Raw genomic sequence first — 13,267 nt, 5'->3', positions numbered from 1 at the left:
ACGAACCTTTCGCACTTACAATATCAAACTGACTGATATTTTTCTTATTGTTGATATTTGCAAATACTTGGAGTAGCTGTAAAACTCTCACCTTATCTCTCTCACGAGAAGAAATAGTAAAACAATGTAAATTGCTTGTGTAAACAATCAAATGCAGAATTTTCATCTTCTTCTGTGACACTAGGTAGTTCTTGCAGATCGATCTAATTTGAACAGTAATACATTTGTTATTGTAAAATGATAAAGTATCGCTCTTTTATAGAAAAGAAGTTCAGAAAGCGATTACTTTTGGTAGAGGAAGTGAGTAAGTCACTTCCAAATGCTAGCTGGGAAAGAACCCCAAAATAACAAAAAAAGAAAGAAAAAAATAGAGGTGGACAATTACGCGAAGACAAGAGAAAACGTCAAAAAAGTTGATAGAAGAAAAAAATAGCAATCAAAGACGGCGCACAGGTTTTTCTTGTGAAAAAACCTTAAATATTTTTCGCGGATTTGAATGTGGAGTTATATTTTGGTTTGTAGACAACAAAATAGTGGAGAATCATTGGATAGCAGCAGCTAAGCCAACGTTTAGGTAAGTATCACAGAGCATTTTATGTAATTAAGAAAGCAGAGCTGTGAATATTGTTGTCAATAACGATGATGATGTTGGAAAATACCAAAATACCCGATCTTAATTTGTGTTTTTGTTTTGTTGTTGTTTGTTCATCAAGTGCAGCCATCAGTGTGTGAGTGAGTCACCATGGACCCAAATTCGAGTCCCTGGCCATATGCTTATAATCGGATAGTGCCTGCGGGCGGTAGCAGTGGTTCTGCCGATGATTTCCAACATCCACACTTGGCCTCAAGTGCCCAGTCACTGCTTTTACAGGCACATACAAATATTGCCGCTAATATAGCGGCTGGTGGCGGCAGTTTTGTATCACCCTCACCCATTAGCGGCTATAATCCAGTTTTTCAACAAATCTATCATCATGCTGCCGCCGCCAGTGCTGTACAACCAAAACCTGCCCACTATGCCTCGTCGGCTGTTAATACACCACATCGACAATTGCAAATACCCGCCACATTGGATAAACAATTAACCTCATTCCAAAATCAAGCTGCCATTGCGGCGGTATCCTCAGCGGCAGCGGCTGCTGTTAATAATGCAGCGGCGGCCACAAACTATTATGGTGAAAATTCATCATCAAGTGGTGCCTCACCATCACCCACAACCTCAACAATAACACCAACAACGTTAAGTTGGAATTCACCATCAATGATATCAAATACATTTTTGGCAATGCAACAACAACAGCAACAGCAGCAGCAACAACAACAGCAACAAGCCCAACAACAACAGCAGCAGCAACAACAGCAAGCGGCAGCCCAACAGCAACAACAACAGCAAGCCGCGGCGGCGGCTGCTGCTGCGGCTGCCCAACAGCAACATCAGCAACAGTTAAATTTAGCTGCGGAAAAGGTGGTGAGTAGTAGTATGTAGAGAGTCAGTCGTATATATATCTATCACACAAGTGTCATACCTATTTATGTTTGTTTTTATTTCGTTGCGAATTTGTGAGGGAGACCACCACCTACGAAGGTGATCTCTCTGCGGAGTTCGTTCTGCGTTCACTTGCCATCTAAAATTAGGCATTTACAGACGATTCTTTAAATTTCGCCTGACCCCTCAAACACATGCTGCATACATTTCATTAGGGACACATACCCAACCTTCATCAATGTCTGCTGCTATCCATCCCCTAGATGAACAGTAAAGTTTGCAATATTTTAAGCTTAGATTAAGGCTAGGTTTCGAATCGTTTTTGAAATCGTAAACGACGGGCTTGTGGTCCCCAAAAAACGTATGATCACCCACGAACAATTTTATCAGAATTTTTTATATAGGTGAAAATTATCAGCCTTCGGCGTGGAAAAACAAATGCGGAGTAACGTGAAGGCTTTGGAGGTAGAAAGGTAGACGCGTCGTCATAGGCTAGCAAAATTTTCTAGCTACGTCAACTATAAAAAACTCTTTAAACCGTCATGTTTTTGGACGTATTTACGAGCATAACATAAAAGTATACGGCAGGTCTCATTATGAGAAGTATATCCTACCTATGTTTCCCACGTCGTAGCTATAACAAAAAATTGTATCCAGGAAGGTATTCGTGTAGGCAGAATGCTTTTTTTTTTAAAGAATAACGACCGATTCTTATTTAAGAATGATCCGCAAGACTTTTTCTGGAAGAACAAAAAATCGTAGCACAACTGAAGTATATAAAAAAACACATAGGTACCTCTAAGAAAATACCCGCAATTAAAAAGGGTCTTGAATTCGAACTGGGGATATATAATCCAGCGTCTTGTCTGCTTTTGCAAGTACCCACACTTTTGAGTAATATAACAAAACGGATAGGTTTGAGAAACAGGTCTACGGTTCCTCGCGGACCACTTTGGTTTGGTACCTCTCCCCAAACAATAAAGGGGTGTCCGAGGATCGTTCTGAATGTTTTATCAAAGGTTGATATTATGGTGGTGAACCCATTATCATAACATTTTGTGGTCTAGTCCATACTTTCAATGATCATTGGTCCGAATTTTGAATAACGGACTATTTCTCTCCCTCATCAAAGATCGCTTAAGGCTGTTCGAGAATCATTTTGAAATTTTCAGCGAAGGGGTAGACCTTACAATGACATTTTTTTTGCTCGGCAAACTCATACTTCCTAACATAATGACTTGAAATCTCTAGAAAAATCAAATGTTGGCGAACTAATAAGGCTCGTGCGCTCGATAACTATTGAAAGGATTGACTGATATTAGTCCATATTTAGGATATATCCTTAGACTTTTTTCCTTAAGTGCAGTTAAGGGATGTACGAGGATCATTTCGGCGAATGTAGTGCTTCTGGCAATGGCCACACGTGGTAAAAGGCCATATTTCCTAACATAATGGCCCGAAAGCTACAAGATATCTCACGGTAAGCTTTTAGTTGGTTCGCTGATGGGCACTAAAATGACTTTCGATAGAAATTACTTCCAAATTGACTATGTCGACCCATTCATTCCTTCCGGTACCTACTGCTCCACGAAAATATTAACAGTTTTGCGCATAGATCCACCTTAAGGTCTCTTCTCGGATCGTGTTGATCTCATCTTCTCGTCCTGATTACAAAAATATAAAGCTTTTTGGGAGGAAGTCTATACTTCCCGAGATATGGGCCTCTGAAGTTCCGAAAATTACCTTGTTTACTTGAAAAAGAATAAAAATTCAAAAGAACATTTTGTTTCAGTGCCCGAGATTTGCATCTGTCCACGGAGAAGGTCTTTAATCCCCTGATAGTGTATCCGCAAGCTTTAAAATGGTACCCATATTGTCCGTTCAAAAATGACGAATTTGTAAACTTGGACATTTCCGGAACTTGAAAGGCCCATATCTCGGGAAGAACTTTATATTTTTGTAATAAGAACGAGAAGATCTACCTGTGGTAAATATTTCATATTTTTCTGCCAGCTGTTCATATAATCAATTTGTTCCGAAGATCCTTTCTGACATGCATGGATGGGCTCTTGCGGTAACACCCGAGCAAGTACTGCATCGAAAGCATGCCATTGTGTTGCTGTACTGGACGAATCTTTGTCTCCTCATGAAGATGGTCCACTGAAGACATGATTAGGCAACCTGTTGCAATTCTCTTGGTGGAAATTATATTCGCCTACTACACTGGTGGCCCCTCTTATCATATCACAATGGCCTAAAAATTTACGCTGTAAGCTTCCAAAACTTCTTACTTAAGGATCTGTTTATAGGACAATTAGGTCCACCGCTGCCTTTGGCGTTTTTTATACAGTCATAGGGTGAGACTGGTCGCAATCGTTGTGCAATTGTAAGCATGCCCCCATCTACACTTATGACCTGGTCCAATTCTCGATCAGACAACATTACATTTTTCAGCGCAATTTAGACAGGGCAAGATTTCCTGGGTATTTCAGCCATATAAGATTTCTCTAGGTGTCGTATCGTGAGGGTTTTGGGGACATAGAATTTGTTTAGATGGGCAATTAAACAAATGCGAACAATCGCGAGGGCTTTGAAGGCAGAAAGGCCACCTGCTTAGGGTACCACGTAAAATAAGTTTCCTATAGGAATTAAGAATAAAACTAGCAAACTATGGATAGAACGACTATCGTTTTGTGTGCTGTAGTAAAACAAAGGTTAGGTCGGTTAAAAGAACAAGTTATTTATGTTATCTGTCGAGAATTATTTTCAAACGTAATTGCTTTTGCGTTCGATATAAACAAAACTTTGCTACAGGCATCAAATCGGTAGTCCGACTAACGATAGATTGCCAGTTCTAGATTGCAACGTGTTTGTCTGGGAACTTGCCGCACAACACTTTCCGCAATTGGAGGAAGATGATGATTAAAGACTTTATGACATCTTTAGTTGATTATGGCTTGGGAGACCACCTGTTGATGACAACACTAACTGGTTTAATCAGCTACACATACTCTTGAAGGTGATCCACACTGAGCACATTTGGACACAATCCGTTGCAATTCGGAAGGCGTAATTTTGGTTTGTTGCAAATTTGTCTCTTGTTTGTCGCTAAGAATGGAAGCCCTCCACACTGGAGCTGCATACTTAAGCAAGGAACGGCCGATGACTTCCCAGCAAACCAAATGTCTGATGTCCGACACGTCTGAACAATTTCGGAAGCAAAGTCGTTCAGATTTCGTTCCGATTTCTAAACGATTTTTCGGAGAGGAAATAGTTCAGATTTTGTACCGATTTCGTTCAGATTTCGGAACGAATGTCGGATAGAAATTTCCTTTCCGAATTTCTTAAGGATTTTCTTTAGATTTCGTTACGAAATCGGACCGAAATCGATCCGATGTCGCTGCGACATTTTGTTCCGAAATTATGTCAACCACTTCATACAACTTTCGTTAAGATATCGTTACGATTTCGGACGATACGTCCGACATTTTGTTCCGATTTCGTTACGAAGTCGGTACGATTGGTTTGCTGGGTTCTTACGCCGCAACCAATATTTCCTTATCACAGCCCCAGGAGGTGCTTGCTAGAGCTTTGAAGAATTTTTTTCTTGTTTTCACTTTCTGGTAAGGTTATAGGATGCGCAGATTGATTGTTGACATTGAATTCATCCTGATAATAGAAAGGGTAGTATAGGGAATGTATGAAGGAGGAGAGTAGGTGTAGCAAAAAGTAGGGAAAAAAAGGGGGTTAATTGAACTGGCTGAATCTAGGATAATCTGCCCCATTGCCACTTAAGGCTCATATAATAAGTTAATAAGAGAATAGAAAGGGTAGGGTAGGGAATGTATGAAAGAGGAGAGTAGGTGTAGCAAAAAGTAGGGAAGAAAAAGGGGGTCAATTGAACTGGCTGAGTCTAGGATAATCCGCCCCATTGCCACTTAAGGTTTCTTTAATAAGTTAATAACGCTGCAGGGTCTATGGAGAAAAATAAGTGAGAGATACTCAACCCGATCATGAATATAAACTCCCCGTGGGGTTTCTTTCAAGTTCCTTTCAGTTGCAACGACAGTGACACAAAACTCACGGGGAGTTAACATTCATGATTAGGAAAAAGTAGGGAAGAAAATGAGGGTTAATTGAACTGTCTGAGTCTAGGATAATCCGCCCCATTGCCACTTAAGGCTCCTATAATAAGTTAACAACGCTGCGGGGTCTATGGAGGAAAATAAGTGAGAGATACTCAACCCGATCATGAATATAAACTCCCCGTGGGGTTTCTTTCAAGTTCCTTTCAGTTGCAACGGCATGGAAACAAAACTCACGGGGGAAAAAAAGGGGTTAATTGAACTGGCTGAGTCTAGGATAATCCGCCCCATTGCCTCTTAAGGCTCCTATAATGAGTTAATAACGTGTGGGGTCTATGGAGGAAAATAAGAAAGGGATATTCAGCCCGATCATGAATAAAAACTCCTCGTGGGTTTCTTTCAAGTTCCTTTCAGTTGCAACGGCAGTGAGACAAAACTCACGGGTAGTGAACATTCATGATCGCGCTGATTATCTCATGCCTGCGTCTTTTGACTGCCAGTCTAGGACACAGTTAGAAGAGGTGCTCGATTGTTTCAGTCTCTTCCACAACCTACCATAGCCTGCAGTATTAAATGTTGTAGTCCTCCCACTTATTTGCCATAGATCTAATACTGCAATGACAACTATTGACCCCTACAGTAACTCTGATCTCTGATTTGCGTAGTCAGAGAAGGGAAGTAACTTGTTACGAGAAATTAAGAAGATTTTCGAAGACTATTCCCAGTATATTTAGATAATTGTGCGTACGCACCTATAACCGATGGATTTTTCAAGCTTTAGGTCTTCCCCTCGTGTCCATGAAGTGAAAAGTGAAACACATGACGTAGTTGGGGATAATGTATGATTCCGATTTCCGAAGAAGTTATTGATGGTGGCTGAATGATCGGAAATCTTATCGCTTACATTGTGAATGTCATTAGACTTGTCGTTCGCATCATTCAGGATATTTAGTTGTCGACAAAACGATTTTTTTATTGTTCGGGTCTAAAAGTTACTAATTAAATATTGTTAGGTGCTAATAACCTATTGTACAGAAGTTATTATTTAATTCTTCCGCGTAAAAGTATTCTAATAAAATTATCTGTTCCAACATCGATCAACTTCAATTGACACTTGGGTATACAATATCAGAAACTATAGTCTTCCCTGCCTCCCCCAAAAGTCCATATTTTTACGAAACGTTAGAAAGTTTTGTATGAAGGAAATGCTAATTCCTAGTCAGTTTTAGCATAAAACTTTTCGTATAAACTACCGGTCCCTTGATTTAAGAACTATCGAGGTTCTACTGTACAAATACGGTGTGTCCTTGGAACAACCTCAAACTTCGTAAAGTGTTTTTTTTTTCAGTTTTTTTATAAAAAATCTAATTTAATATTTCTTTAAGTTTTATTCTAAACTACTTTTAGTAACAATCCTTGTTTGTTTTTGTTACTTTTCGAATCAACCTTTCCCAAAAACTCCCTATTGAAAAAGGTGGATATTCATTCATTCTTCTTCCCATCTCTCTTTTAGGGATTGTTCGTTCGTTCGTCAGTGTTCATTGGTAGGTTGTGTTGTGTGTAGTAATCATTACAAATGTTTGTTTCTCATTTTTGTTTTATTGTGTGTATGTTATTACTGTGAGCATCCCTAATACTTTGCACTTCTCCCCCGCTTTTGTTTTCTATACAAACGCACATATGTGACAGCAAACATACACACATTACAGGCGATGGTTGCTGGTGCTGCCGTATCGTACGTATTTGGTAACACACATTTGTCTTAGGATCTCTTTTTTCCACTCCAAATTCTCCCCCTTTTTGCCCTTCTTGTTTACTTTTGTATTCTCGTTCTTTTGGCAGAATAGCATAGCAGTCGGGAAGGGCAGAGGCACATCCACAAAATATAAAAAAAAAGCGGCCACACATTACTTTGCTTTTCATCCTGCACTATCGAACAAACGGTTACAATTTATATGTTCCGTGTGTATGTGTGTGTAGTCCCTGTTATAGACTCGAACGTATTGTGGATGAATGGAATGGTGCGTTGTTGGGGAATCATTCTGGTTGTTCGTTATTATACATATGAATGTGTGTATCCCAGCCACACACTTTAACATATAGCATTCACATGTATTTTCATATTAATCTCGTTGCCTGGCTAACTGAATGACTGGATGGTTGGTTGACTGGCTGCCTGCTTGCCTGGTTGCATTGTAAAAGACACAAGACATGAATGTTTTCCTTGTTTTCCTTACAGTAAAACTAATTGCATTCGCTTTGTTTTTCTTCCTTTTTGTGTTTGTCCTAAGCACAAGCAATATCAGTTCTTAAGGAACCTTTCAAGACATAGAACTCATGCCACTCGGTTTAGTGGTTGTTTGGGGCGAAATAATACCAAATTTGCCAATGTTGTCCCATTTCTTTAGGGAACCAATATAAATTGCAATTTTCTCTAAACTGCATTACAAAATGGAAATGAATTTCCAGAGATTGGATAGGGTTTGTTTGGAAGCAATTAAGGTATCGACAGTTTATTCATTCTTCGGGGAACCCATATAACTTTGTGGATGGTTAAAATTCTTCAAGGATATTCAATTAACCGAAAGCATCCATTTGTCAAACCAGTCAAAATAAAATTGATCATTACTCCTGGTGTTCTTCTTCATTGAAAGGCTGACAAAATATTCAGGATAATAGTTCTCAAATCAGCTAAGCGTTTTATTCCAGCTGGCAGAAACCATCCGAAGCGCTTAGTTCAGATGATTCCAGATATCCCGAAGATTGCCCCAGTTATTTCGATTTTGTAATCTTCTAAAAAAAAATACCATAAGAAAATGTTTCCGCATAAATTTTCTGTAAGGAACCTTATCCGGATAATTTTTTCTCTAAGAAACCCTTATCCGGATAACATTTTCTATGAGAAACCACTATTCGGATAACATTTTCCACCAAAAATCTATACGAAAACCTTATCCGGATAAAATTTTCTGTAAGAAAACCATTTCCGGATAACATTTTCTATTTCGATTTTGTAGTTTAAAAAAAAAAAAAAATACCATAAGAAAATTTTTCCGCATAAAATTTTCTGTAAGAAAACCTTATCCGGATAATAAATTCTTACGAAAACCTTATCCGGATAACATTTTCTATGAGAAACCACTATCCGGATAACATTTTCCATCAAAAATCTATACGAAAACCTTATCCGGATAACATTTTCTGTAAGAAACCCATTTTCGGATAACAATTTCTATGTGAAAACCTTATTTTCTATACGAAAACCTAATCCGGATAACATTTTCTATACGAAAACCTAATCCGGATAACATTTTCTATAGGAAAACCTTATCTGGATAACATTTTCTATACGTCAACCTTATCCGGATAACATTTTCTATACGAAAACCTTATCCGGATAACATTTTCTATACGAAAACCTTATCCGGATAACATTTTCTATACGAAAACCTTATCCGGATAACATTTTCTATACGTCAACCTTATCCGGATAACATTTTCTATACGTCAACCTTATCCGGATAACATTTTCTATACGTCAACCTTATCCGGATAACATTTTCTATACGAAAACCTTATCCGGATAACATTTGCTATACGAAAACCTTATCCGGATAATATATTCTACAAGAAAACCTGATCCGGATAATATTTTCTATACGAAAACCTTATCCGAATAACATTTTCTATACGAAAACCTTATCCGGATGACATTTTCTATACGAAAACCTTATCCGGATAACATTTTCTATACGAAAACCTTATCCGGATAACATTTTGTATACAAAAACCTTATCGGGATAACATTTTCTATACGAAAACCTTATCCGGATAACATTTTCTATACGAAAACCTTATCCGGATAACATTTTTTATACTAAAACCTTATCCGGATAACATTTTCTATACGAAAACCTTATCCGGCTAACATTTTCTATACGAAAACCTTATCCGGATAACATTTTTTATGTGAAAACCGTATCCGGATAATATTTTCTAAACGAAAACCTGATCCGGATAATATTTTCTAAACGAAAACCTGATCCGGATAACATTTTCTATACGAAAACCTTATCCGAATAACATTTTCTATACGAAAACCTTATCCGGATAACATTTTCTATACGAAAACCTTATCCGGATACCATTTTCTATACGAAAACCTTATCCGAATAAAATTTTCTATACGAAAACCTTATCCGGATAACATTTTATATACGAAAACCTTATCCGGATAAAATTTTCTATACGAAAATCTTATCCGGATAACATATTCTATACGAAAACCTTATCCGGATAAAATTTTCTATAAGAAAACCTTATCCGGATAACATGTTCTATACGAAAACCTTATCCGGATAACATATTCTATACGAAAACCTTATCCGGATAATATTTTCTATACGAAAACCTTATCCGGATGACATATTTTATACGAAAACCTTATCCGGATAACATTTTCTATAAGAAAACCTTATCCGGATAACATTTTCTATACGAAAACCTTATCCGGATAACATCTTCTATACGAAAACCTTATCCGGATAACATTTTCTATAAGAAAACCTTACCCGGATAATATTTTCTAAACGAAAACCTGATCCGGATAACATTTTCTATACGAAAACCTTATCCGAATAACATTTTCTATACGAAAACCTTATCCGAATAACATTTTCTATACGAAAACCTTATCCGGATAACATTTGCTATACGAAAACCTTACCCGGATAACATTTTCTATACGAAAACCGTATCCGGATAACATTTTCTATACGAAAACCGTATCCGGATAACATTTTCTATACGAAAACCGTATCCGGATAACATTTTCTATACGAAAACCGTATCCGGATAACATTTTCTATACGAAAACCTTATCCGGATAACATTTTCTATACGAAAACCTTATCCGGATAACATTTTCTATACGAAAACCTTATCCGGATAACATTTTCTATACGAAAACCTTATCCGGATAACATTTTCTATACGAAAACCTTATCCGGATAACATTTTCTATACGAAAACCTTATCCGGATAACATTTTCTATACGAAAACCTTATCCGGATAACATTTTCTATACGAAAACCTTATCCGGATAACATTTTCTATACGAAAACCTTATCCGGATAACATTTTCTATACGAAAACCTTATCCGGGTAACATTTTTTATACTAAAACCTTATCCGGATAACATTTTCTATACGAAAACCTTATCCGGCTAACATTTTCTATACGAAAACCTTATCCGGATAATATTTTCTAAACGAAAACCTGATCCGGATAACATTTTCTATACGAAAACCTTATCCGAATAACAATTTCTATACGAAAACCTTATCCGAATAACATTTTCTATACGAAAACCTTATCCGGATAACATTTTCTATACGAAAACCTTACCTGGATAACATTTTCTATACGAAAACCTTATCCGGATAACATATTCTATACGAAAACCGTATCCGGATAACATTTTCTATACGAAAACCTTATCCGGATAACATTTTTTATACTAAAACCTTATCCGGATAACATTTTCTATACGAAAACCTTATCCGGATAACATTTTCTATACGAAAACCTTATCCGGATAACATTTTCTATACGAAAACCTTATCCGAATAAAATTTTCTATACGAAAACCTTATCCGGATAATATTTTCTATACGAAAACCTTATCCGGATAACATATTCTATACGAAAACCTTATCCGGATAATATTTTCTATACGAAAACCTTATCCGGATAACATCTTCTATACGAAAACCTTATCCGGATAACATTTTCTATAAGAAAACCTTATCCGGATAACATTTTCTATACGAAACCCTTATCAATTTCTAATGAAACTCAATAAATCACTGCCTAGGCGAAGATCCAAGTATTTCTTTATCAGCGTCTTTATCATCGAACTTTTCTGTGGTGAATATCTTAACATTTGAATTGTTGATTAGAAAACAAGATTAATGATGGGTTATATTGTAATTTATTTTGGAAATCGCTATTAAAAATGTCTTGTAGCCCAGCAGGATAAACAATTTATAGAGAAATTGCATTTTAATTGGTATGAAGAGCATGGAAATTCTTAATTTTTACTTTTTCCAGGAATTCACTACCATCCAATCTCGCATTTCTCTTCGAGATCTTCAATATAATTATGTATGTATATTTCTTATCTAGAGTACAAGCAAGGTACCAGATGCATATTCAAAACTCTGCTGTAAACCATTCACGTCCTGCCCTGTCCTATGACAAATTCAATCCCATGTCAAATTTGCATTTTGTTTTCTCGTTTGTTTCCCCCCGAAATAGATAAAATGTACCTTCTCTGAATAGCATTTGATAACAACTTCAAGCCAGACAGACAACAATAGCAAGCGGCAGAGGAGCAGCAACTGCAGCAATAGAATCGGCAAACATCACCAATAACAACAACAATAATATTGTACCTCAAAACAGGCGACAATGTCATTTGTTGTTGTTGTGTCAGCAGCATTTTCAATGAATATTTATATGTATTTATGTATGTAATTCACATATGTATAATGTACAAATGTATTTATGTACATACATACATACATACATACATATGCATGTGTTTTATTTTATATAGAGTAGACAGTAAATAGTAATAACAACTTAACTAACACACGTACATAGCTAGGACAAAACCGACAAAAGAAGTGACAGCAGACAAAATGTTGAAAAAGGGATATACGAATATGTAATAAAATGCATACATTCATATTTGTCCATGTATGAGTGCGTATTTAATGCATAAATTCTATATATACATGCATTTCACACATACACACACACATGTACATATGCATATACTATGTGCATTATATTTGTTTTGAGTACCATAGTATTGTCATTGGTCAAGATTTTTATTTTACATATAATAATACATATTGCAAACTTTACTGTTCTCGAAAAAATATTTTTTCTATAGAAAGGATTACATTCTTTGAAACTGAAAAAATATCTCTTCTATAAGAAAAGATATTTTCTTCAGGAACTGTGATTTTTTATAGAAATAATGTTATGTTTACTCACTTAGGATTTACTTTCTATAGAAAAAAACATTCTCAAGATTTTACGACCCTTTTCACCATTTTCAAATATCTAACTAAGCAGACAACCAACGGCTATTACCCCATACACCCCCCATCCATAACTATTAAACCCAGATTGATATACATACATTGAACATCATTTCTCTTTCATACGCTTGAAGTCTTACACAATATTTTAATGTACCTATGTAGTGATATTTGTATGTATGTATTTGTAGTAACGGATAAATTATTTGAAAAGAAAAGATCACAAACTTGGTTAAGATGTAGCTTTAGAACAGCTATCGGCATCATATTTTTCTATTGCATACTTTAGGGCGATGTGGAGATAGTGCAAAATTCCCTGAAGGACTATTCATATTTTCGCTAGAGTTGGGTAATCTAGTTCCTAGTTCACTGTACTAAACCATTTAATTCGAAAAATTTCAGTTGTAATTTGATTACTTCATTTCATTTCACATTTGAACATTTTGATTGAATTTCGAGTTATTCCATTTGTAATTTGAGAGAGAATTCAATTTGAAATTAGAATTATTTTATTTATAATTTAATTTTTATTTTTACATTTAATAATTTATAAATAATTTAATTTAAGTTTTTCATTTGTAA

The 13,267-nt window shown here is 36.3% G+C and overlaps 1 protein-coding gene across 33 annotated transcripts in view; it reads left to right on the top strand.

The window, feature by feature from the left end:
- Positions 1-13,267, top strand: part of LOC141402858 (uncharacterized) — a 67,624-nt gene that overhangs the window by 1,659 nt on the left and 52,698 nt on the right. For 3 of the 33 annotated variants that reach the window (XM_073984892.1, XM_073984906.1, XM_073984914.1), the window contains exons 2-3: positions 77-574; positions 719-1,468. In XM_073984892.1, the coding sequence (XP_073840993.1) occupies positions 743-1,468 (726 nt within the window). In that variant the 5' untranslated portion in view covers positions 77-574; positions 719-742. Of the gene's footprint in view, positions 1-76; positions 575-713; positions 1,469-13,267 lie in introns of all 33 variants that reach the window. The other 30 variants (XM_073984894.1, XM_073984917.1, XM_073984907.1 and 27 more) reach the window with 17 other exon arrangements.

Source organism: Musca autumnalis, unplaced genomic scaffold (assembly GCF_047663935.1).
Source record: "Musca autumnalis isolate F117 unplaced genomic scaffold, ASM4766393v1 scaffold_4, whole genome shotgun sequence".
Lineage (NCBI taxonomy): Eukaryota > Metazoa > Arthropoda > Insecta > Diptera > Muscidae > Musca > Musca autumnalis.
Note: the sequence above shows the minus strand (reverse complement) of the source record. Positions and strands in the feature narration are given on the sequence as shown.